Genomic DNA, 25904 nt, shown 5'->3' on the forward strand with positions numbered 1-25904 from the left:
TCCTGGGATCGAGCCTCACATTAGGCTCTCTGCTCAGCAGGAAGCCTGCTTCCTCCTCTTTCTCTCTGCCTGACTCTCCACCTAGTTGTGATCTCTGTCAAATAAATAAATAAAATCTCTAAAAAAAAAAAAAAAAAAAAAAAAAGGGACTTGGGGCACCTGGCTAGCTCATTCAGTGGAGCATGTGACTCTTGATCTTGGGATTGTGAGTTCAAGCCTCATGTTGGGCGTAGAGCTTACTTAAAAAAATAAATTTAAAAACTTAAAAAAAAAAAAAGGAGGAAAAAAAATCCTAAGAAAACCCTGGCCTTAATTTTTGCTGTCATCGTAAAAGGTGATAGTGCTTTGGCTGCAACTATGGGGCTGGGGAATAATTTCCTCTTTGGTAGATGCTATGTACTAATCCAGTGATCAGAACCATATAATCTCCAAGCTCAGTGGAGCCCTAAATGCTATTTAATAGTTTTTTTTTTTTTTTTTTTTTTTTTTTTTACAGGAAGACCTCCCTGCCAGCTCCTCCTTTGCCTTGAATTCCCTTTCCCTTAAGGTATCCTGAGCACCCAGCACTTGCTACTGTTACCACAGCATTTACCGAATAGGACTGGCATTGTTTCTTTACTAGTCTGTTTGCCCAGTAGCTTGTTAACTCCTCAGAAAGAAAGAAACCTTGTCTGATTCATCTATGCATTGTCCAGCACAGTGTTTGGAGCAAAATGCCATGAATGCTTATTAAGTGAATAAATACCCAATTCATAGTGAAGCTAGTTGCAGATATGCTGGTAGCAGAAAGAGAAGGAGAGACCCTGAGGTCATCTTTACAGACTGCAGCCTTCTCATATAAGACATCCAAGGTCCAGGGAAGTGAAAGGACTTGTCTGAGATAACAAGGCCAGGCAGTAGCAGTGCTGAGACTAAACCCAGATTGTTAAAATCCAAAAATGTGCTGCTTTTCTTTTCTACTTTGCCTCTTGGAAGCTCTTCTAGAACTCTGATCTTAGGTGGCCAACTCTCAAATATTACAGGGAGATTTTCAGCCATTCTTTGCTTTCTAAGTATCTTTGTCCCTTCAGGAAGAATTTCTTCATGAAAATAGATCATTCTAGCTTTAGTTCTCACTGAGTTCTCTCCCGCCCCATCATTCCTTTGATGCAAGTTCATTAAACTGCTCCATTTTAGTTATTAGCAAACATCGCTACGAATCCAGTTGTCAGTCCTGTAGGCTTTTGCTAATTATTTTTCTTAAGGTGTGTTTTTAAAATGTGATTTTTGAGCACTTTCCAATGTAGTGAGTTTTAAAGTTATTTCAATTCTGCTGTTTTCCCATCTGAAACACGTTGTATGTAATGATTATTCTTGCCAGAGCCAGACAGCACTCTTTTCCATTTACATATATTTTTGGATTTGTGGTTTGCAAATGAAAAGATGATTTCCGTTTTAGAGAGGAAAAACTGAGTAAAATCTGATTCTGATAAAAATGTACTTTGCATGTATGAGCATTTACTTTTTATAACTGGTAATAACTATATATCATTATAAAGTAACAGAAGGAAGTTTGGAAATTTAATAGACTCCAGTATGAAACACTAATTATATGGTTTTACATATATTATAAGCCTAAGCATGTTTACACAAACATAACTAAAATTAGGAGGCTTGATGAGATATCAGAACTGCCACATTGTAGCCAAAATTTGTTAAAGTAAAACCGTGGTGTAGATTGAAATTTAAAAAGTACTAAAAGGAAGTCTTTATGTATAAGTAGTATAAAATTCGGATGGTGGGTATTATGCAAAGGCAATATTTGCATATTTAAAGAAAAGAGGTGTGAAGATATTCAAACAGTATTTAAATGATGTGAGAGATGTATTTTTGTCTGTAGATTCTTTTTTTTTTTTTCAAGATTTTATTTATTTATTTGACAGAGATCACTAGTAGGCAGAGAGGCAGGCAGAAAGAGAGAGAGGAGGAAGCAGGCTCCCCACGGAGCAGAGAGTCCAACATGGGGCTCAATCCCAGGACCCTGGGATCATGACCTGAGGTGAAGGCAGAGCTTAAACCCATTGAGCCACCCAGGTGCCCCTCTTTTTCTTTTTTTTTTTTTAAGTAGACTCTGTGCCCAATGTGGGACTTGAACACACAACCCCAAGATCAAGAGTCACATGCCTTACTGAGTCACTGGGTGCCCCTTGTCTTTAAATTCCTTTTTTTCTTTTCAAGATTTTAAAAATTTATTTTAGAGTGAGTGAGAGAGAGAGAGATAAAGAGAAGGAACATGGGAAGAGGGGCAAAGGGACAGCAACAGAGAGACTCTCAGGCAGAGTCCCCGCTGAGCATAATGCCCAATGTGGGGCTGGATCCCTGATGTGGGCCTGGATCCCAGGACCCTGAGATCATGACCGGAGCCCAGATCAAGAGTCAGACGCTTACCGGACTGAGCCACCTAAGTGACCCCTTGTCTTTAGATTCTTAATGAATTTCTTCAGTGAATTGCCTGATTTGAAAATTATTCTTATTACTGGTTTACATTTGTTTTTTAGTTCAATAAATAAAGTTTTACTGGGTATTTGTTTTGTTAAAATCTGTCCCTATAGATGATTTTGTATCACAAAACTAAAGCTGTAGGCATCTCCAGATTCCTAATAGAGCTCTTCAGATTGAGATATCTTAATACTGTATCTTGGTGAACTTACCTTGATAAGTTTTCCTGATTTTCTGTCATGTAGCTCTAATCACAGCACATAGGAAGAAAAGTAAAGTGTATTGTCCAACCACAGACTGTGTGATCCTCAAGAGCTAGAACTGAATCTTCATTTTTCTATGGTCTAGCGCATAGTAGGAGCTCAAAAGATGTTTCATAATCAAAGGTTCTCAGGATCTTGGCCCTTCCAAAACCCTATAGTTATTGCCCTTATTTGGTCAGCAGAGTCCAGTGTCAAAACAGATGACTCTTGTGTGCTAGTACACAGTAGGTGCTTGATAAATGTCAAATGAAAGAATCTATTGTTTTAATGCATCCCCACCCACTGTCTCCACTGACAGTTTGCCTTACGATGTGGAGTATGTTATCAATTATTTATTCCTTGGAAACATTCCACAGATAATTGTCATCATTATAAATTTAGAAGAGTTAATGTGGTCAACTATGAATTATACATGTCTAGATTATCCATACTGTCTTTTTTTTTTTTTAAAGATTTTTTCTTTATTTATCTGACAGAGATCACAAGTAGGCAGAGAGGCAGGCAGAGAGAGAGGAGGAAGCAGGCTCCCTGCAGCGCAGAGAGCCCGATGTGTGGTTCGATCCCAGGACCCTGGGATCATGACCTGAGCCGAAGGCAGAGGCTCAACCCACTGAGCCACCCAGGTGCCCCCCATACTGTCTTTAATTTAAGCTTTTCTCAATCTCCGGAGGCTGACTCCTGATAAGCAGTCCATGGCTCTTTTGTTGCTGGTAAGCTTCCCCTTCAATGCCACTTGGGTGGCTTGGGAAGTGGTTGAGACCCCCATGTCTGCTGAAGGTTTTCACTGTCTTTAGACTTTGGGGAACCAGGCTGTGCTCCCTTGCTGGTTGAAATCAGCAGACATACTCCTGGTTTCCATGTGCTTAGGCTTCATTGTGTGTCTGGCTTGGGGTGGCTTTGACCTAGTGAGGTTATGGGGAACTGTGTCAAGCCCTCACCTATTGATTTGACTGCACATACTTTGTTAGTTTAGTAATTTGCAGGTGGACCTTATCAGCATGTCACAGCAGAGGTGTAGACAGTCATGTTAATGGGTAGTTGGATGCACAGATGGGAGCTTGGTTCAGTGTGCACCTGACACTGTCAGCAGAGAGTCTAGCCTGCCAGACTTCATATGTTTTGGCTAAACAGGGAATTTCAGCCTGCAGCTGTGTTTTTGTCCCATTGGAACAGGTTTATCAGCAGAGGGATTTTCATGTTATCATCTGTATTAGTCAGGGTTCCCCAGAGAAACAGAACCAATGGCTTGTTTACTTATTTATTATTAGGTATTGGCTCACATGGTTATGGAGGCTGAGAAGTCCTACCATCTGCCATCTGCAAGCTGGAGACCCAAGATAACCGGTGGTATAGTTCTGAGGCCTGCGAGCCAGAGAGCTGATAGTGCAGACTTGAGTTCAAGTCTGAAATCCTGAGCACGAAAGTGCTAAGGGCAGAAGATGGATTTCCCTGCTCAGGCAGAATAGGAATGCCCCCTTCCTCCTCCTTTCTCTTCTATCATGGCTCTCAAAGGACTGGATCTGAGCGTCCCTTGGCTTGGTCAACTTGACATATGATTAATCATCCCACTATCAAAAATCGTTTTAAGTCTACCCACTGGATTTGGCTTGTGATGTGACTTGACACTAGGGGGAGAAGACAGTGAATTGAATGCAGTTTGAGTATTTGTTCAGTTCTGCTGATAGAGGTTTTTCAGTGTTAATAAAAAAAATTGTTGTTCCGCTGTGTGCCTTTGCCACGAATACATTTGAGCTTGTTCGAGTCCATCTTTGAGGACCTAATCACCTCTGGGCACTGGCTAAATATAATCTCTAAGACTTGAATGTGGAAGACCAAGTTCTAGAACACAGAGCTACGTTAATCGATCTCTGTTGGGAGCCAGGCATTGTTAGGAGCACTGGGGCTCTAGTAGTGACTAGACAGGCAAGGCCCTGCTCTCAGGCCTGCTGCACATTCTAGTAGTAGGGTTTACAGCCAGTAAACACTAAGTAACCAAGGTAATTTCAGCCTCAGTTCGGTGCTCTGGTAAGATAATATAGAGGAGAGTGTTTGTGGGGCTCTTTCAGGAAGAGGGTGGGTTAGGCAACGTGTGAACTGAGATTTAAGTAATGGAAGGGGCCAGCCAAGCCAAGGTGGCGGGGTGGCGGGGAAGAGACACACAGGGCAGAGTACATTCCAGAGAGAGGAAGCTGCATATACCAAGGCCATAAGCAGAAAGAAACTTGGCATATTTGCTGAGCAGAAAAAGGACCAATGGGATTGGAGTGCCATGGAATGAGTGAGGCAGGTGGGTGGGGTGTGTGGGAATAGGACCAGATCTTTAGCCTTAGAAGTTATGATGGGGAGTTTGGAGTTTGGAAATGGGGAGCCATTATTTAATTTTAAGCAAATGAACTTAATTCAAACACTTGGTGCTGGGGAAACATTAGTGAATGAAACAGATAAAACCCCTTGCCCTCCTGTTGCTTACAGACTGATTTGTGTTTCAAAAAGATCACTTTCTGGGACACCTGGGTGGTTCAGTCGGTTGAGCTGCTGCCTTCATCTTGGGTCATGATCCCAGGATCCTGGGATCGAGTCCCACATCGGGCTCCTTGCTCAGTGGGGAGCCTGCTATTCCCTCTGCCTCTGCCTGCCGCTCTGCCTGCTTGTGCACTCTCTCTTACTCTGACAAATAAATAAATAAATAAAAACCTTAAAAAAAAAAAGATCACTCTGGCTACTGCATGGAGAAGGGGTTATGGGGGGGGCACCTGGGTGGCTCAGTGGGCTAAAGCCTCTGCCTTCAGCTCAGGTCATGATCCCAGGGTCCTCGGATCAAGCCCCACATTGGACTCTCTGCTCAGTGGGCATGCTTCCTCCTCTCTTGCTGCCTGCCTCTTTGTCTACTTGTGATCTCTCTCTGTCAGATAAATAAATAAAATCTTTAAAAAAAAAAAAAAGAAGGGGTTATGGGGAGCAAGAATGGAGGCAGGGAGATGGGTTGGGGCTGCCATGGCAGGAGAGGGCCAAGGTGTTTAGGATGAGGGGAGTCACAGTAGAGATGGGGAGAAGTGGGTGGGTTCTGGATCTGTTTTGGAGGTAGACCTGACAGGACTTCTGGTACATAGGAGGCAGAGAGACTTTGTTTAGGATGTGGCAAATTTTAGGGACCCCTCCCTTGTATGTCCACATGGAAATGCCCAGAACACAGTTTGATGTGAAGCTGGAGCTCTGTGAAGTTTTAAGTCCTGTTATGAAGATGAAAAGGCATGTAGAGGATACTGTCTTATGAGGCCGGCCCTGTTGTAGCTGGGCCTTTTTCTGGGTGATACTGGACTTACACTTTCTTTTCCAAGTACTCACAAACCTGGGAAGAGCTGGAGGAGAAACAAGCAGAGCTGTTTCTTTCCAGGCCGTTCCTAGGCAATATTAGCTTCTCCAGGTGGGCGAGGGCTGGGGGTGGGCCTGGATCGATATCACTTTTGGGTAGACAGTGAGGTGTAGTGCGGCGGCACTCATAGGGGAGTGCCATTTCCTATTGTCTTTGCGAAGGGAGATTTTGTAAAGATAGGTCATATCTTAGAATAAATAAATGAAGACTTGGGAATCACTTTTCCCAAGTGTCTCTTTACTCTGTGAAATATTACTGTGTGGTTTTATTCTATGGGCTTATCACTCTACAGTCTGCTGTTGCCCCACTGAGCTCCCTCCCTGAAGGCAGGCCTGGGGCACAGCACATGATGGACACGCAAAAAAATAGTCTCTTGGGACACCTGAGTGGTTCATTTGGTTAAACATCTGCCTTTGGCTCAGGTCATGATCCCCCAGTCCTGGGATTGAGCCACACATCCCTCTCCTTACTCAGTAACAGGCTTGCTTCTCCCTTTCCCTCTGCCTGCTGCTCCCCCTGCTTGTGCCCTCTCTCGCTATCTCTCTCTCTCTGTCAAATAAATAAATAAAATCTTAAAAAAAATTCTCTTGAGTTGGACTGACAATAATGCAATGTCCATGATAGAGTAGGAATGTAACCTTTTTAAAGTAAATGCATCACTTTGATACATTGTTCCAAAATGACATATTAGGGAACATTACTGGCTGTAGAGAGGGTTTTTTTTTCCAAGGCTTCATCAGAGAATTCTCTGATACCTTCTGTTTTTACGTAACTTTTCAGTAACATGAATATTGCATTAAGTTTTGATGTGATTCTTTTCCATATTATTCAAAGAAAGCACTTCTAATACAATATCTTATTCATCTGCTTAGGGATTGTGAAAGTTAAATGGGCTTTTCTTATTTTTAGTATTAAAACACACACACACACACACACACACACACACACACACACTTTTTTGCTGGTTATAGAAACAATGTAAGGCCTTTGTGGAAAATATAAAAAAAGAGGAAGCAAACATAGTCCCCCTTTAGAGAATAGCAACATGTTAATATTCTGTTATTTTATGTATTTTATATACTGCTGGAATTGTGCTGTATATTTATTTTTATATTATTACCCTTTAATATATTTAATTTATTTTTTAAAATTTATTTAATTAATTTATAATATTACCCTTTCTTTTTGTTTGATACACATTTTCTCTTATTTTTAAACATTTCCCATGAATTTCTTGTGTAATAATATATAGATACCTTAGAAAATACTAGGTATATCTTACTAGGAAGATAGCTTTGTGTATCCATTTTTGTCAGCTTTGTTATTATTTCCTTTAAGATTAATTTCAGGAGCTAGAGTCCCTGGATCAAACATTATGAACATTGTGCATCTGTTTGGATGGATGATGTCCTAGAAAGATGTATCAGGAAGGGCCAACTGTACATTTTTAATCTTGACATACATTTTAGTATTATAAATTAAAAATATTTACTTTTTTAACAAAAGAGAAACGATATGATTTTTTAAGTCTTAATTTTCAGTTGATTTTATTAGAAGAAGTTTAAGTTCACAGCAAGATTGAGCAGAAAGCACAGATTTTCCATAGACCCCTGTCCCCACACTTGCAGAGTGTCCCCCATTATCAGCACACTACAATGGTGAATTATCAATCGCAGTATGACTTTTATTTTCTGTTTCTTTGTTTACTAGAAAGATTGAACCTTTTAAAACCTGTGTTAATTATTTTTAATACCGTTTTGTGGGTTGCTGTTCATTTTATTTGCTTAGTGATTTCTTGATTGAGAGACAACTCAGACGAAGTAAGATTGGTTATAGCCTTTGCCATTTTTCCTTTCAAGATTTTGTTTATTTATTTGTCAGAGATATCGAGAACACAAGTAGGCAGAGCAGCAGGCAGAGGGAGAGGGAGAAGCAGTCTCTCTGCTGAGCAGGGAGCCTGATGTGCTCCATCTCAGGACTCTGGGATCATGACCACAGCCAAAGGCAGGCCCTTAACCAACTAAGCCACCCAGGCATCCCACCTTTGTCATTTCTATGGCATCTCATGCAGCGTTCCTCCAGGGGTCTGTGGGCCTGAACTTCTGCCTTTCTGGGCCCACACCCTAGCTTTGGCTCTCTGGCAGTTGGGCCCAGGGGATTTGTGTATTTAAAAAGCCACCTGGGGATTCTTTTTTTTTTTTTTTTAAGATTTTACTTATTTATTTGACAGACAGAGATCACAAGTAGGCAGAGAGGCAGGTGGGGGAGTGAGGGTAAGCAGGCTCAGTGCTGAGCAGAGAGCCCGATGTAGGGCTTGATCCCAGAACCCTGGGATCATGACCCAAGCCGAAGGCAGAGGCTTTAACCCACTGAGCCACCCAGGTGCCCTGCCACCTGGGGATTCTTATGCGCCCTAAAGATGCTTAAGAACCCCTGGTCTTGAGTATTACAATAAAGGTTTGAAGCATTACATATAAAAGATACTTTATATAAACTGTAACGAATAAGTGTTACTTCCTATGAAAAGGGAACACCAGCGCCTTTTCATCAGTGGGAGAGTGTCAGAACCAGATTAGTCAGATATGAAGTTTTCTTACAAGAATGTGTTCAGATGACTAACGTTTTGTCATTCACAGGTATTGTAGCTGGTTTGCATTCTTCTTAATAGAGCTTTCTTCATTCAGAAAAAGCTGCAAACTATAGCAAATAACAGGTCTAGCAGTTCCAAATTCCTTTCAGTGAAATATTCCATATTACTGTTATTCTCATCTATACAGGCTCCAACTGGTTTCCAATAAGGAAGACACAAAGGCCTCCCATTGCTAATTTCTGCTTTTTACCAGGGAGTTTGAAAATCCAAAATGTATGTAAGTGCAGTTGTCTGCATACTTAAAAAAGAATAGTTGAGAAAAGGCAGCACAGAAACAACTTAGATACATCTGTGCCCAAGTCTCTATGTTGTGCTGTGCACACCACAAGTGTGGCTACCCACTATCCCCACGCAGTGCTATTACAGTGTCATTGACTGTATTCCCAAGGCTGTGCCTTTTTATTTTCCTGACATCCTCATTCTGTACCTGGAAGCCTGTGCCTCCGGCTCCCCTTCATCCCCGTTTGCCCATCCCCCACCCCTCCCCTGTGGCAACCATCAGTTTGGTCTTTACTTATGGGTCTATTTCTGCTTTTTATTTGTTTGTTCGCTCATGTGCTTTGTTTTTCCACTGTGAGGACACAGTGAGAAGGAAAGCACACAGCCATCTGCAAGCCAAGGAAAGGACTCCCCACCCATCCCCCCGGAACAGACCAGATTTCCCAGACTTAGAACTTCGAATAGATCTTTGTGGTTCATAGGCCACTCAGTCTGCAGCATTTTGTTCTTGTAGCCCCAGCTGACTAACACAGGACGCTTAGGAGATCTGGGTACAGCATAAAGTTTCTCCCTCGAACTTAAATTTTTACAAAGCCAGTGGATGATTACTTTCATGAATTGAATTAGTTGCCCACAAGGCACAGTAGAAGAGATGCTGGAACATCAGAGTCAAATACAAAGAGAGAGAAACCATGAGGGGAAAGATAGAAGACCAGGGGACAGATCTAGGGCATGTGAATAATGGAGTTCCAGAAGGAGACAAAGAAACAGCTGGAAAAGAAACAATAGCTATGTAGGAGAATAATCTGAGACTACAGGTTGAAGATTTCACTGACTTCCAGGTAGAATTGAAATTTAAAAAAAAAAAAAAAATCCACAATTAGCTACATCCTGGTAAAACTGAACTCCAAAATAGAAGAACAAAATCTTACAAGCTTCTGAGTATAAGGAGCTGAGAAATGTACAGAGGAGAAAGCACCCGACTGGTCAGCCTCTGAGTTCACTAGGAGGAAAGGCCTTGAAGTCCAGAATTCCATACCCTTTCAATGGATTCCCACCCTCCAGGGTGAGAGAAGGAAGGTTGTCAGCTTGGCAGGAATTCAGTCTTCCTCCAAACGCCTGATCTGAGGAAAGTGTTAGGGCGTCTACACAGAGACCCTAAGGTAGGAGAAAATGAAAAGAAGCACAAAGGTCGTCAGTGATCCACAAGACCTGTCGTATTTCATGTAAATGGATATTGAAGGAAGCCTGGGACTGGGTAACAAGAAGCACTGAAAGAAAGAGAAAAAATTGTTGAAATAGAAGCGACATTTTACAAGGAAAATTCTAATTATAACCCAACTAGAAGTCCCGAGTGATTTTAGCAAAGCTGAGTTGGGGAAGAAAAGTAAAATCCTTCCCAATAAGCCATCTGGGTTGGAGGGTGAAGGAGGGTGGGCGTGAGGTGTGCTGAGGGTCTCAGGCGAAGGAGAGGGGAGCGGCGCAGGAGCAGAGCCTGGGGTGGACACGTGTGGTTATGGACGTGGGGAAGGGAAGGGGGCCACTCGTGGAATAGCAATGGCCGCGAACATTCCCCAGTTCACGGGGGAGGGAGGACGATGAATGGCAACCTGCTTAAGCTGGTCAAAATAAAGAAAAGGAGTGAGGAAGCAACAAGAAGCAACATAATTTGTCTATATAAAGTGAGATGAAATGTTGAAGGAAAACACAAGCCAAGGGCAGTGTCATGATTGACAGCAGTCTGTGGAGCCAGAGTCCCCAGTTCAAATCCCAGTTCAGATCCTTACTGTCGGTGGCTTTGGGCAAGCTACTTAATATCTTAGAGATTTCACCTCCTGTGAAATGGGGGTAATAATGGTACCTACTTCAGGGGGTACTATGTGAGGATTAAATGGGTGAACATACCTACAGCGTGCAGAATAGTGCCCGGCGTACAGTTAGACCAAGCAGGTGTTTGCCCTATTATTTACACAGCGTCGTTGCAATGTTAATATTAGGCGAGAAGAAACAGCACTACATCAGAAGAGAAGGTGATCGTGTAATGGTCAGGCCACTTTGATCACAAATCTGAATGTGCCAAATAAGATGGCAGCTAAAGACATAAAATGAAAAGTGTTAAAAATGCAAGGAGAACTTGATGAAAATATTTTACAAGGGGAGAATTCATAAACCGTCTTTCACAGATGGAGAGATCTACCAAAAATAAATAAAATCTAGAGAGAGTGAGTAGTGGAATCAGCAAACTCAGTCTAACAGACAATATTGAACCGTTTGTTCCTTCAGTTTTTTTGCGTGCAACATTTAATAACATGTGCCACAAAGCAAATTCTAATATATTAAAAAATTAAATATATCACAGACCATATTTTTAATCCTCAGCCAGTAATGTAGAAATAAGTGAGAAAAATGACCAACAGACTTAACTGCTTGACAATGAAAAAACACAACTCCAATCCTTAGATACCTCAATATCTTCAGATCAAAGAGGAATTCAGAGCTGAAAACCGAAAGAAGGAAAGCACTTCACAACCAACCCAAGGACACAGCAAATACTGTTCTAAGTCAAGTCTTCATTCTGAGGAAAAAGACATCATCTAAATAAAGGAACTCAATGCTCATCTTGGGAAATTTCTAGAAGAGCGAGTAGACCCAAAAGGAAGCAAGAAGAATGTAAAAATATGAAGCTGACATTAGTCAAGTAGATGAACATGATTAAATGGTTGAAAGGGAAGAGATACAAGAAATCAAGAGCTTCTTTGCAAAGGGGAAGGAAGGTGGTGGCGGTGAGGGCGGCGTGAGGGGCGGAATAAAAGTGGAGAAGGGGAGACAGGAAGGAAGGCATGCATGAAAGAACAAGGAAATAGAAGAAATGTCGGATGTAACCTGTGCTTTTGTGAGGTCTCCTGTGACCTAGGACTCGGGTTCTCCAGTCTGTCCGTCTGTCTGTCTGTCATGCTTCAGCCCAATCTCTTTCCTATTCTGGGCGGGCAGCAAGGCAGCCTGTGTTACAGTGTGGGTTCGGAAGCCGGGTTGCTGGATCACTGCTGGCTGGTCACTTGCCGTCCGTGGGACTTTGTAGCAGAGCAGCTGCTTGTACCTCGGTCCTGGCCTGTCACACGGGGCTCCCGAGAGCATGGATTTGCTTTGGCACATGGCACTGTGCAGGGCAGCACCAGGCTCCTCTTTCTGGTCCATGCTCAGTAAACAACAGGGTGACCTCCCCATCTGCATTGCCACCACTCCTTAGAGGCATTCCCAGCATGGATGTCCCACAAGGCTGTGCTTCCGCTGGGCCACCGGGTCTTCAAGCAGCTCTCCTTTCATTTAATGCTTATCTAAGAGACACCATTCTGCCTTTGCAGCACCAGTACTGTTCTCAGATAAGTACTAGAAGGAGATAAGCATTTGCTGTCTTTGGGGCACGCTGGGCATTGCAAGTGCTTCCTATGCATTAGCTCATGTAACGTTCACCGTGCTCTGAAGAGTACAATCACCATTACTATGAACCAATGAGGAAAAGGAAGCTAGAACTTCGCACACTTCCCCAGGATCGCCACACAGCGAGAGCAGCTGAATTTGGATCTTTTGGTCTGACAACCCCTGCCCATCTCTGTCTCTGCTTGCTCTTCATTTATTGCTTCTTGGTAGATTAGGGAGTGTTCACTTAAAGCAATGACTATTGAAATACAGCCTGGGGTGGTAGAAACAGCTCTGAACTATAGAGCAAATGTCCAGGGTCTGACTAAGCTTTGCCCCATCCTGCAGCAGCAGGGGGGAGTTGGGGGGTGGTAGGCTCCACCAAGTCACCTGACATCCAAGTCTCAGGTTTTTTGTTTTTGTTTTTTTTAAAGATGTTATTTATTTCTTTGAGAGAGCAAGAGAGCATAAGCAAAAGGAGTGGCTGAAGGAGGGGGAGGTGCAGCAGGGAGCCTGATGCGGGGCTCAATTCCAGGACTCTGGGATCATGACTCCAGCCGAAGGTAGATGCTTAACCAACTGAGCCACCCAGGTGCCCCAAGTCTCAGGGTTTTTAGTAGCAGATGAAGGGACTGGGTCTGTGTGAGAGCTCTGAGGTCTCTCTCAGCCCCTGGTTCTCTGTACACACATATATCCCGTGGCTGTTAAAAAGAAGCCTCTTATGAATGAAGTTAAATGGTCTTATTTTTGCCAAAAATAGAAAATGCTTTTGTGGCAGCACGTACATCTCAGACAACCTTCTTGGTGGTTTTTTGTGTCGCTCAGGTACTGCAGGAGCAGATCCGGGCCCGGGACAACATCAGCTACGGAACGAATTCCGCCTTAAAGACCTTGGAGATGCGTCAGCTCTCAGGTTTGGGAGACCTGCGGGGAAGAGTGGCAAGGTAGGTGGTCAGGTGTGTGGGACTCTGTCTGTCAAAAGCTGTCTTACGTCAGCTCCATTTCACAAAGTATATATTCACAAAGCCCCGGAGCAAATTCTTCGCATTCTTCTAGTACTGCCCCTCCTTTGCCAGTATAATCTCAGGTAGAGCTTACACCTGATTATGAGCATGCCATGATTTCTTATGTTGCTGCAATTGGAGTTGTGTTTGGGGAAGGAAATGATGGGAGAGCACAGCCGATCTGTGTAATTTGGCCTTTGAAATATTATATTTATTGACTTCAATAAGACAAAGTTGAGACTTCTATTTTGTGTGTCTCTTAAAATTTTAATTTTCCTTGTAATTTATTTTTATTTTATTTTCTGAAAATATTGGTCTGCCACAGATTAGAAATTTAGAAAAAGAGATCTTTGACCTCAGATAGTATGCAAGAGGCTGTTCCACAACTGAAAGCGTGCTCTGTGGACCAGCAGCCCTGGAGTCACCCGAGAACTTGTTGGAAATGCAGGATCTCGAAAATATTCATGGGCCTCTTCTGCCCTCTGCTGCTGTTAAGCATCAAGTACAAGTCTACACGGGAGCTGAGGAGCCAATCAGCATTTCAAATCAGGCTGAGGTGAAAATGCAGGTGGTCTGTAAAGGGTTGGATGGAAAAAAGATCAGGACCCATAAGATCCAAAGCCTGTATGGAGTAGAGGAGGCGGTGTCGGGGGTATTCGTGCAGACAGCATGTGAAGAACCTTGAATGTGGGGCGTGTGTGTCTGGGTCTGGTGGGTGAACATCAGTCTCATAGCATAGAACTGTGAATTGGATGTAGGCCTAGTTGTGTGGTTTTCTATTCTCATTTGAGTCAGCTCCAGTCTAATTAGCATGGCCCTTGGTGATGAACCCCACTGACCTCCTTATCTCTCTTAAGATACCTTTCAGCAGTACCTTTCAGCAGTGATCTGCTATTTGTTATTTCCTGACTGGGCCATGCTCTCCTATCTGTGTATCTTTGCACATGCTGTTCTTGCACTCAGCATACCTTTCCCCTCTTTTTTCTAATGTCTAGTCAGCCTTTAAAGTTCAGCTCAAATATCACCTCCTTCAGGAAGTCTTCCGTGATTGCCCACTCTCCTGAGCTCCCCTAGCATTTTGTTCTATTGAATCTCTCTGTTTTCTTTACCGTCTTGGGGCGAGTACCACATCTTTTATTTTTGTAATGTGTATGCATAGAGCAGTCTCTGGAAAACAGTAGATAATTAATATTTGTTTGGATGAATCAGTAATCTAGAAAACCCCTGTAATAGGACTGAAAAACTTGAATCCTTTGTGTGGAAATTGGCTTAAAAGCAACCCCGTTCTGCAACACCTCCCAGAAGAGTGAGGAGTTAGAAGGGCTTCAGAGCTACAAAGCAGAGCAGGGATTTCTGGAAAACTCTTGAGGACCTGTGTGTGCACTTTAGCTGCAGATGAAGATTAAGTGGAGCAACATATGGACGAGGCCTAGCACAGGGCGTGGCGTGGAGTGAACACATAACCTGCGGGAGCACTTATTATCACAAGGGCAGCAGCCATGAAAATAGACTCATGAAGCTGGTTCCAATTAAAAAATCGAGAGATGACCTTGAAATATTTTCAGGAATTTTACATTCTTCCTATGCAGTTTCTTACTAACTTCTCTACCCAGCAGGTTCCTTCTCTGTAATAAATACTTTATTTACTCTAAAACAATCATGAACATTTGTTATGAAAACCCCCTATTTTTCCTTTTTCTGTGGTTCTACTAGTCTTTCCCCTGGAATGCTAATGAGACTGTTTGTTGAAATCAGCTTCTGAGAAAGAAATTTGTTGGCGAAGTTTTGGCTTTCTTGCATTGAATTGGAAGAGTATAACTTTTTTTTTTTTTAAAGATTTATTTATTTATTTGACAGAGAGAGATTACAAGTAGGCAGAGAGGCAGGCAGAGAGAGAGAGGAGGAAGCAGGCTCCCTGCTGAGCAGAGAGCCCGATGCGGGACTCGATCCCAGGACCCTGAGATCATGACCTGAGCCAAAGGCAGAGGCTTAACCCACTGAGCCACCCAGGCGCCCCCTTTTTTTTTTTTTAAGATTTTTTTTGTTTATTTACTTGAGACAGAGAGTGAGAGAGCACAAGCAGTTTGGGGGGTGGGTGGTGGCAGAGGGAAAGGGAGAGGCATGTTCCCTGCAAGCAGGGAGCCCAATGCGGGACTTGATTCCAGGACCCTGGGGCCATGACTGAGCCAAAGGTGAAGTCTTAACTGACTGAACCACCCGGGCGCCCCTAAACTTTTTCTTTTTAAGATTTATTTATTCATTTGAGAGAAAGAGAAAGTGAGAGAAAGCACGGGTGAGCAAGGGGAGGGGAAGAGGGAGAGGGAGAGAGAATCTTAAGCAGACTCCGTGCTAAGTGCAGAGCCCCATGTAGGGCTCGGCACAGGGCTTTATCTCACGATTCTGAGAGCAGGACCAGAGCCAAAGCTAAGAGTCGGATGCTCAACTGACTCTCCCACCCAGATGCCTCAGGGATATGAACTTTTTAAGTGGTCGTCTTCAATTACTAGTCTGCTATCTTGTTTCAGGTTTTATTTTCCAGTGTTTGTGGATCCATGGGTGATGCCACACCATGATAGGAAGGAGGACCTGCAGCTTCCCCCATGCTTCTGTGTGGAGGGGAGAGACACCCTTACCCCACTAAGAGTGGAACCCTCTGAACAGGACTTTCTCAGAGGGTTTCCCGTTCCCTCCTGAAGTGGAGCTAAGGGAGTTCAGCATTCACATTCCCACTGGAGCAGCTGGTCTGTTACTTGGCCTGCTGAATCATTTTTTCTAGTGCTCAGTGGCCACTTCCACTTTCCCCTACAAGGTCTGTTTTCCTGGCATCAGAGCCTTAGAGGAGAAGTGGCTGCACACAGAGGCAGATACCCAAGTTCCCTCAAGGTAAGGAAGTCCAGGTGCACAGGAAAAAATAAATTGGACATCATCAGATTAAAAATCTTAGGCTCTTATAAATAATGCTGCCACAAACATTCATATACAAGTTTCTGTGTGGCCATATGTTTTCATTTCTTTTGGATATATATACCTAAGAGTGTAATTGTTGTATAATGTGGTGACTCTATATTTAACCTTTTTAAAAAAGATTTTATTTATTTATTTGAGAAAGAGATGAGAGAGGGCACAAGTTGGGGGGTGGGGAGGATGGAGAAGACTCCCCACCCAGCAGAGAGCCTGACATGGTGCTCGATCCCAGGACCCAGGTATCATGACCTGAGCCGAAGGCAGACCATCTGCTGAGCCACGCAGGTGCACATGTATTTAACTTTTTGAGGAACCGAACAGTCAGACTGTTTTCCAAAATTGGCTGCACCGTTTTATGGTGTCAGCAGTCCTATGTGGGGGCTCTGATCTCTCCGCTTCCTCACCAACACTTGTCTGTCTCTGATTAGAGCCAACCTCATGGGTGGGAATGTGGTTTTGATTTGCATTTCCCTAGTGACTAATGGTGCTGAACATCATTCAGCATGTTTATTGGTCATTTGCAAGTCTTCCTTGGAGAACTGTTTTTGGAAGATCCTTTGCCCATTTTTAAGTGGATTAATTGTCTTCTTATTATTGAGCAGTAGAAGTTCTTTATTCTAGATTCAGTTCCCTTACCAGATATCTGAGCTGAAGAAGTTTTACCCCTTTCCGAGGGCTTTCTTTTCACTTTCTTGATTGGGTCCATTTGGTCCTTTAAAAAAATTACTTCTGTCTCTTTGTTGATACTCTCTATTTGATGAGACATTATCATTATAGCTCCCTTTACTACTTAAAGCATGTTTTCTCTATTTCTTTGATCATCCTGCATTTATTATGGCTGCCTTGAAGTCTGTGTCTATTAAATCTGACACCTGTTTCCTCTCACTGGCAGTTTCTTTTCCTGCTTTTATCCTGTGTTTAGTTCACATTTTCTGGTGTTTTTGTGTGTCTCATAACTTTTTATTGAAGACTGGACTTTTTAGGTATTCTAGCACAGCAATCCTGAATACTGACAGCCCTTACCCCCATTTGCTTTTGTTGTTGTTGATTTGTTTAGTGACTTGGCTGGGTTATTCTAGTGATGTCTGTTTCCCCTGGAATATGAAGGGTCTGGTGCTCAGTCACCTTGTGAGGACAGTGGTTTTAGCAAGACTCTCTTTGACTCTTTCCCTGATCGGTCGATTATTTATTTATTTATTTTCTTTCCCACCCCCCCACCCCCCCGATCTTTTATTAAGCTGGTGGCCTCTGCAGATATCACACCTAGATCTTAGGCTCCATTAATTGCTGGTAAATTGTTCTACTGTTTGTTTGTGTTTAAAGATTTCCTTATTTATCTTCTTACTGAGGTGGGGGAGAGAGAACGAGCAGAAGGGGCACAGGTAGAGGGAGAGAGACTCTTAAGCAGACTCGACGCTGAGTGTGGAGCCTGATTCAGGACTTGGTCTCACAACCCTGATCATGACCTGAGCTGAAACCAAGAGTCGGACACTTAACCGACTGTGCCACCCAGGTGCTTCTCTACTGTTTTTGACGATGCCCTGTGATAGAAATTGCTCTGTGCTCTGATTCAATTAAATTATTGCCTGCCTTTAAGGGCTTAGCTGTGTGTGTGTGTGTATATATATATATATATATATATATGAATTATTATATATATAGGTAATTATAATATGGAATGTGAACAACTTAATGTTTTAAATGTCACTGCCTTTGGTGCACTATGCCACCATGTCACAAACTATAAGAAACATTCTGCTTAAGCACGTTGCCTGGTCAGTCTGTTGCTAGACCTCTAGGACTCTTGGGCTTCTGACCATGTCCCCATCATTGATCTGATTACCAGATGAAAAGTTACTCTGCCACACAATGGCCACAATTGAGAACTGCACCTGGGAGACAGCTACATCTAAAGACCTGAAAAGGGAAATTTTGTAATGACTACATTATTGGCTCATCTATAATATAAACTTGGGATAAAATAGGGCAAGGGCAACTCGTCAGTTTCATTGTGAATTCTTGTTTAACAAAAGCTGCTGAGGCATGCACACAGTTATATTTAGAACCCTGAGGCTGTTTTTTATGAGTGTTTTTTGGGAAAAGACAGAAATTATGCTTTTAATTCAGTATCAGCCAAGATAACTATATAGTTTCCCCCTTTTGTAGCATTTATCTATTTATTTATTTTGAAATAATTTGAAACCTACAGAAAATTTGCAAGATTCACAAGTGTTAACATTTTGTTTCATTTACTCTATTATTCTTTCATATGTAAGTTTTTTCCCTGAAATATTTGAGAGCAAGGATAACTTTGTTTTTAACCTAAGAAAACCAGAGTTGATTCCATTGTGCGTGTTTTCTGTTGGCAGGCTTTGGTATCATACCCTGCATACTCCCCCCACGATCGGTTTTGTCCCCTTACTTATAAAAGTATGGAAGCGACAGGGCGCCTGGGTGGCTCAGTGGGTTAAGTCTCTGCCTTCAGATCAGGTCATGAGCCCAGGGTCCTAGGATGGAGCCCCGCATCAGGTTCTCTGCTCAACAGGGAGCCTGCTTCCCCCTCTCTCTCTGCCTGCCTCTCTGCCTACTTGTGATCTCTGTCTGTCAAATAAATAAATAAAATCTTAAAAAAAAAAGTGAAATGTGCTGGTAATAAACAGTCAGAAACACTATGAAATATATAACATAAAAATGAAAGCTCACTCGCCCTTTTCTCTGTTGTACTCCTTACAGGTAACTAATGTTAGCAGCTTGCTGTCTGTCCTTTCAGACTTTTCTCATACATAGTTACAAGATAATAACTTATCATCATAGTAGTATGATTTGCGCATAACAATTACTTAACAGTGTGATTTTAATTTTACAAAGTGATATATTATGATGATGATGCAACTTCTGTGCTCCTATATAGCAATATATTGTGGGCTTTCTTCCAGTATACACATAGATCTAACATACTGCTTCCTTGGATATGGCGTGTTGTGCTACATGGGGGTACCATAATTTAATCTATGTAACTACTGCTTGGTGTTAATAGAAATTTATGTTGTAGTATTTGTGTTTCCAAGTGAGAAATAGTATTGAAGCCAAGCTATAGCTCGTGAAAATTAGTGAGCCATGAGCATCAGGATAATTTCAAGGCCTTTCTAAATAACTTTTCAAACTTAGTCTGTCCCTCGAACAGCTCTGCAGAGATAATAAAACTGGTCTGATGTAGCAATACCTGACAGTTTCTAACCAGAAAGCTGTTTCTGGATTGGAAAATAAAGCCTTTCTATAATATCTTTCTTTACTTCGTGGTATGTTTAAACCTCGGATAACCCCAAATAAGATTTAAATAATACATGATAAAAAATTAAGAACTCAAAAAAAAAAAAAAGAACTATATTAGGTATTGTTTTTAATCATCACTTGTGAAATGGAGATGATTTGTGAAGATGAAATGAAGTAGTATGTATCAAGGATCTTGCACAGTTTGTGGTTTATAGTAAATATCTTTATGTTCATTCATTCAGTAATATTTATTGAGCCTCTCCTACATGCAAAGCAATGTACTGGGCACTAGGGTTTTTGTGATGAAAAGGGCAGATATTGTCCCTCTTGCTTGCAGTTTATATTCTGTCTAGAAGGGGAGGCAGACATCAAACTTACTGTAAAACAATTATTTAATTTTACTTATGATTTGAATAATTTATTTTTAGTTATTTGGAGTTTTCTATAGAAATGTCATCTATAAATAATGACAATTTTATTTTTTGTTTTTTTATCCTTGTATCCTTCGTTTCTTTTTCCTGTCATTTTGCAATGGCTAAACCCTCCAACACAGTGTTAAGTTGTGATTGGGGGCATTTTCCTCTGGGTTTTTACTTTAATGGAATTCTTCTATGTTTCTCCATTTGGAATGGTAATTGCTCTAGTTTTTTGTTCTTTTAAGTTTTAAAGTTTACTTATTTATTTTAAAGAGAGAGAGAATGCACAAGCAGTCGGGAGGGGCAGAGGGAGAGAGGGAATCCCATGCAGGCTCCATGCTTAGGCTTAATAATGCTCCACACTGAGTGTGGAGCCTGACCTGGGGCTGGATCCCAGGATCCTGAGATCAGGAATCAAGCTGAGCCAGCCAGGTACCCTTGCTCTAGTATTTTTTTTTGTCTTTTTCCTTAAACATAGATTTATCAGATTAAGTTTTTCTACATGCCTAATTCATTAAGAATCTATGAATTTGTATTGGGTTTTCTCAAGTGTTTTTTGCATCTGTCCAAGTCAGATATTCTTCTCTTTCAATCTGTCAATGTGTACTTAAGGTGGGAAGATATATTAATATACGATTTACATATATATGTACTTAAGTATGTGTATATAATTAATTGTCTTTTTAAAAAATTCCACTTAATTTTAATTCCAATTAAATTTCAGTAGTTAACACACTGTGTTATGTTAGTTTCAGGTGTACAATACAGTGATTCAGCAATTCCATACATCACCTGGTGCTCATCACAAGGACCCTCTGTCATCCCCATCACCTATTTCACACCCTCCCCCCACCTCCCTTCTGGTAACCTCTATGGTTCAAAATCTCTTTCATGGCTTGTAGTTAATTTTCTTAATAGGAAAACAAGGGAATGATGACACAAGATTCAAAATGCTTACTTTCATGGGTGCAGTTATTAAAAATAATTAACTGAATAAAGTGAGCCAGGCATGGACCGATAATGAGACTATATTATGAAACAAAAGTTGGAGTTCCAAAATAATAACTATCATAAAAAGTTTTAATTACAAGAAGTTCAGCAAAAGACGTAAGTGGGGCATTCCCAAAGTGTGTAATTGGTGTGTGCCTGATCTCTGGGGGCTCTCTCTGGGAAGGCTTCCTTAAGGAAATGACTTGTGCGTTTAGCTCTGAGGGATGAACAGTAACTAACCAAGTGAAGAGGTCAGGGATGAACATTCTAGACAGAGAACAGCATGGGTCAAGACCTTGAAGTGGGAAGGAGTGAGATAAGTTCAAAGCCCTGGAATATAATCGGTGTATGTGGATGAAGGGGGGAAAAGGGATAGAGATGTGTGAGATGATGCTGGAAGTTAGAGGATAGGAAGCAACACTTTGGGGGCATTTTTTTTTTCTTCTGGGACATTTTCAAGGACTTTTAGTTTATATTCTAAAATAGTAGCAAGTTAAACCATAGGAATTTATACAGGTACAGAATTATACTTAGTTTGCCTTTTTATCCCCTCAGTTTTGTTTCTTTGGGGTTAATATCTAAAATCTTTTTACTTATCCCACTTTGTATTCACTGAACACCAAATCAAAAGGCACAGGGAAATATATTTCTGTTTTGGAAAGCTTATAAAATTGATTTTTCTGCCAGTACTGTGTGATATACCTTGATTCTACAAACTTTCTCTAATATTGGGCATTTATATTCAAAAAGATTTCCAAAACAGAAGAACAAGGCATAATTATTGCTTAATTGTCTATATTGTACTATGAATACTGAAAAGATATAAATGCATATATATATAATGCATTTATATATAAATGCATTTTATATATAAAAAATATAAATGCAGTTTTTTCAGATTGTTTAACATATTTAAAAATATTTTAAGTATTTAAGTCAATATTTACAAAAAAAATTTGTCCCATTAATTTTTTTCTGTTACTTCCAAAAAGGATTATGGCATTTTAACAAAATGAGTTAAACAAGTTGTTCAACTTCAGGTAAATGTGAGTCAGTACCAAGAAAAGACTTTTAAGGTTGGAATAATTGTTCTGTAGCTTACTTTCTTCGGCATATGCAGTATATTAAATTTACCAGTAATCTCAGTTTGTTCACCATTGTTTTGTGCATCCCACTCCCTTCTCTGGATGCTTTTTTTTTTTTTTTTTAAAGATTTTATTTTTAATCTCTATACCCAATGTGGGGTTTAGATTTACAATCCAAAGATCAGAAGTCACACACTTTACCAAGTGAGCCAGTCAGGCATTCCTGGATACTCTCTCTTTTCTTTCTAATGAAAGAAATGATTTAGTGACTCTTTCAGGTTAGGTTTTGTGGGCAATGCATTTCTTAATCTTTGCAAGTCTAAAAGTGTCTCTGTCTTTATTTTGCATTTGCCATTATGGTATTTACTGTCGTCTTTTTTTTTTTTTTAAGATTTTATTTATTTGACAGAGAGAGAGATCACAAGCAGGCAGAGAGGCAGGCAGAGAGAGAGGGGGAAGCAAGCTCCCCACTGAGCAGAGAGCCCGATGTGGGGCTTGATCCCAGGACCTTGAAACCATGACCTGAGCTGAGGGCAGAGGCTTAACTCATTGAGCCACCCAGATGCCCCATATCTGCTGTCTTATGATACGTACTGTGGACTATCAGTCTTATAGTAGGTCCTTGGTAGGTTACCTGTCTTCAGAATCTGGTGGCTTTTAAGATTTTCTCTGTAATGGGTTATTAGAATTTCATATGCCCTATTTACTTTATTTATGCCACTTTGTATTCACTGAACACTTGAAAACTCATGTTTTTCTTCAGTTTTAGAAAACTGTCAGCACTCACCCCTTAGGTCATTCTCTCTATTTCCATCTTTAGGGACTTCTCAACACCTCTGTCACTTATGTTAACATCTTTTTATTTGTCCTCCTTGTCTCTTAGCAATTTTCCCATGTTTTGACTCTCTGTCTTTGCTGCCTTCTGAGTGAACTCCTTGCTACTGTGTCCTGACTCACTGACTCTCCCTTCAGTCATGTCCAGTCAGAGTTCGTCAGGTCTGAAGACGCTGTGGTTTACTTCTAGGCTCTCTCATTTTTCTCTTATCCACTTGTTTTTCTTCCCTTTCTGCCTTCTTTTGTTTAATAGTTTAGAGTTCCCTTGATAGATATTATTATTTGATTTTTTTTTCAGTATCTTAAACATATTTCTTTTCAACTCATTTGATCCAGGTTTTTTGTTTGTTTTGTTTCTTTGTATATTTGGGTTTTTTGAGCTTTCCGTGGCTGGTGGAGCCCCACTCAAGTCTCTGGTTTTGGTTACCCTGGTTCCTGTGTTCTGTCACGAGGGGAGCCTGTTCTTACCCCGTGTGCCCTCTGGAAACTAAAACTTCTTCTTACATCTACTCATTTTCAGGTCTGGAGCCCTTTAAGCTTCTAGCACCAGCTGTAGCAAAACATACGCTTTGCTCCATCTTCTGCACCATCTGTCTGTTTTCTGCTTTCTCCCAGACTTTTTTTCCCCTCCCATTCTTTTTTGTCCTTTTGGGTTTATACCTTTTTTATTCATCTGGAGTCATCTTGATGGGTTTTCAGGAGGGAGGCAAAATGAGGGCATGTGTTCAGTCCACCATGTTTCACTGACAGAGCAGGTAGTAGTTTTGATTTGCAACATTTCAGTACAAAATGATTAGTAAATTGGTTAACCTTACAGTTTATTAGAAAGCCCAGCCAAGTACTAGCATGCCCTCTAATCTTTATTGAGGCTTATAAGCTATAGATCGACATTTTATTTTTCAAACTTCTAGAGGGATATATACTTTAACCTTTATCAATTAATATGCTAGTTTTGATAGTTGACTGCAAATACTTTATATGATTTAGTGAGTGGGATCCTTTTCAGTGTCTAAGTTATATAGGGAACAGTTTATAAACCTCATTGAGGCCCCAGTGCAGATATACATCTTAAAGAATACATTCCCAGGGCTTTTAGGAAGATCTCAGACTGCTGATTTACTGACTGTGAGTGGTCACAGGCTTGTTCTTCAGTCTGTGTATTTATAGTAACTTGTTCAGCAAGTTCCTGGTCTTCTGAGTTCTATGTCTGAGTCGCAGTATAATGAACAAGAACAGAATGTCAGATAAGATCTCCATCAATAATAGAAAAATACACACATAAGTTGAGTAACATTATCATGGTAGTGGCATGAGAATCTTTTTTTTAAATTTCTGGGTTGTGTGGGGCACCTGGGTGGCTCAGTGGGTTAAATTAGCCTCTGCCTTCAGCTCAGGCCATGATCCCAGGGTCTTGGGATCGAGCCCCGCTTCAGGCTTTCTGCTCATCGAGGAGCCTGCTTCCTCCTTTCTCTCTCTCTCTGCCTGTCTCTCTCCCTACTTGAGATCTCCGTCTGTCAAATAAATAAATAAAATCTTTAAAAAAAATTGTTTCTAGGTTGTGTGGTATGTGTACTGAAGAAAAAAAAATTTGCACCATGTCCTCATTTTGTATAATTAGCATGTGACAAATAGTAGTCATTCTACAAATACTTATTGACTGAAGGAATGAATTATGGATTGGGGTTCCAACTCCAGCCTCTCAACTTCTCCTGTGTATTGCCCTGAACCTGACCTCATTTTCATGACAGTGACTCTACCCACATTTCTCTAGCTCTGGGTTCCTCATGCCCCAGCCTCATTTTTGCTTCATGGGGAGCCCAGGGAAAGATGGTAGGATAGTGCATGTTCCGTGTAATTGTTTTTTTTTTTTTTTTTTTTTTAAAGATTTTATTTATTTATTTGTCAGAGAGAGAGAGAGAAGAGCGAGAATGAGCACAAGCAGACAGAGTGGTAGGCAGAGGCAGAGGGAGAAGCAGGCTCCCTGCCGAGCACGGAGCCTAATGTGGGACTTGATCCCAGGACGATGGGATCATGACCCGAGCCAAAGACAGCCGCTTAACCAACTGAGCCACCTAGGTGTCCCTGTTCCGTGTAATTGTAATGCATTCTTTGTACATGGCTGTTGATTGAAATCTTTTCTTTGGAGATGCCTGGGTGGCCCAGTTGGTTAAGCAGCTGCCTTCGGCTCAGGTCATGATCCCAGCGTCCTGGGATCGAGTCCCACATCGGGCTCCTTGCTCAGCAGGGAGCCTGCTTCTCCCTCTGCCTCTGCCTGCCATTCTGTCTGCCTGTGCTCGCTCTCTTCCCCTCTCTCTCTCTGATAAATAAATAAAATTTAAAAAAAAAGAAATATTTTCTTTGTATAATTGTTTTTCTGATCATAAGATTATATGTACTTACTGCAGAAAAGTACAATTTAGAAAAGAATGAATATATTTTTTTAAAATCACACATCCAGAGAAGGTTGGTTAATATTTTGTTTTCTTCCTTTTGAAATTTTAATGACTATATATATGCATCAAGGTTTGGTCAAGAAAACAGAAACCATTCTAAGTATTTTATTTTTATTTATTTATTTATTTATTTTATTAACATATAATGTATTATTTGCTTCAGGGGTACAGGTCTGTGAATCGCCAGGTTTACACACTTCACAGCACTCACCATAGCACATACCCTCCCCAATGTCCATAACCCAGACACCCTATCCCTCCTCCCCACCCCCAGCAACCCTCAATTTGTTTCCTAAGAATAAGAGTCTCTTATGGTTTGTCTCCCTTCCCGGTCCCATCTTGTTCATTCTAAGTATTTTAGCAGGAAGGGGTTTAATCCAGGAAATTAGAGTTTATAAAACCATTGGCAAATTTGGGGAAGCAACAGGAAGGAAACAGCTATTGGCTCCCAGGAAAGTAGCATGTATAAGAATCACAGCAAGGAG

At 41.2% G+C, this 25904-nt stretch overlaps 1 protein-coding gene across 3 annotated transcripts in view; it reads left to right on the forward strand.

Annotated features, from left to right (window-relative positions):
* FAM81A (family with sequence similarity 81 member A) overlaps positions 1-25904 on the forward strand; it is an 81333-nt gene that overhangs the window by 30734 nt on the left and 24695 nt on the right. For all 3 annotated transcript variants that reach the window (XM_059180654.1, XM_059180656.1, XM_059180655.1), the window contains exon 4: positions 13226-13344. In XM_059180654.1, the coding sequence (XP_059036637.1) occupies positions 13226-13344 (119 nt within the window). The remainder of the gene's footprint in view (positions 1-13225; positions 13345-25904) is intronic.

The sequence above is a fragment of the Mustela lutreola genome, chromosome 7 (assembly GCF_030435805.1).
Source record: "Mustela lutreola isolate mMusLut2 chromosome 7, mMusLut2.pri, whole genome shotgun sequence".
Lineage (NCBI taxonomy): Eukaryota > Metazoa > Chordata > Mammalia > Carnivora > Mustelidae > Mustela > Mustela lutreola.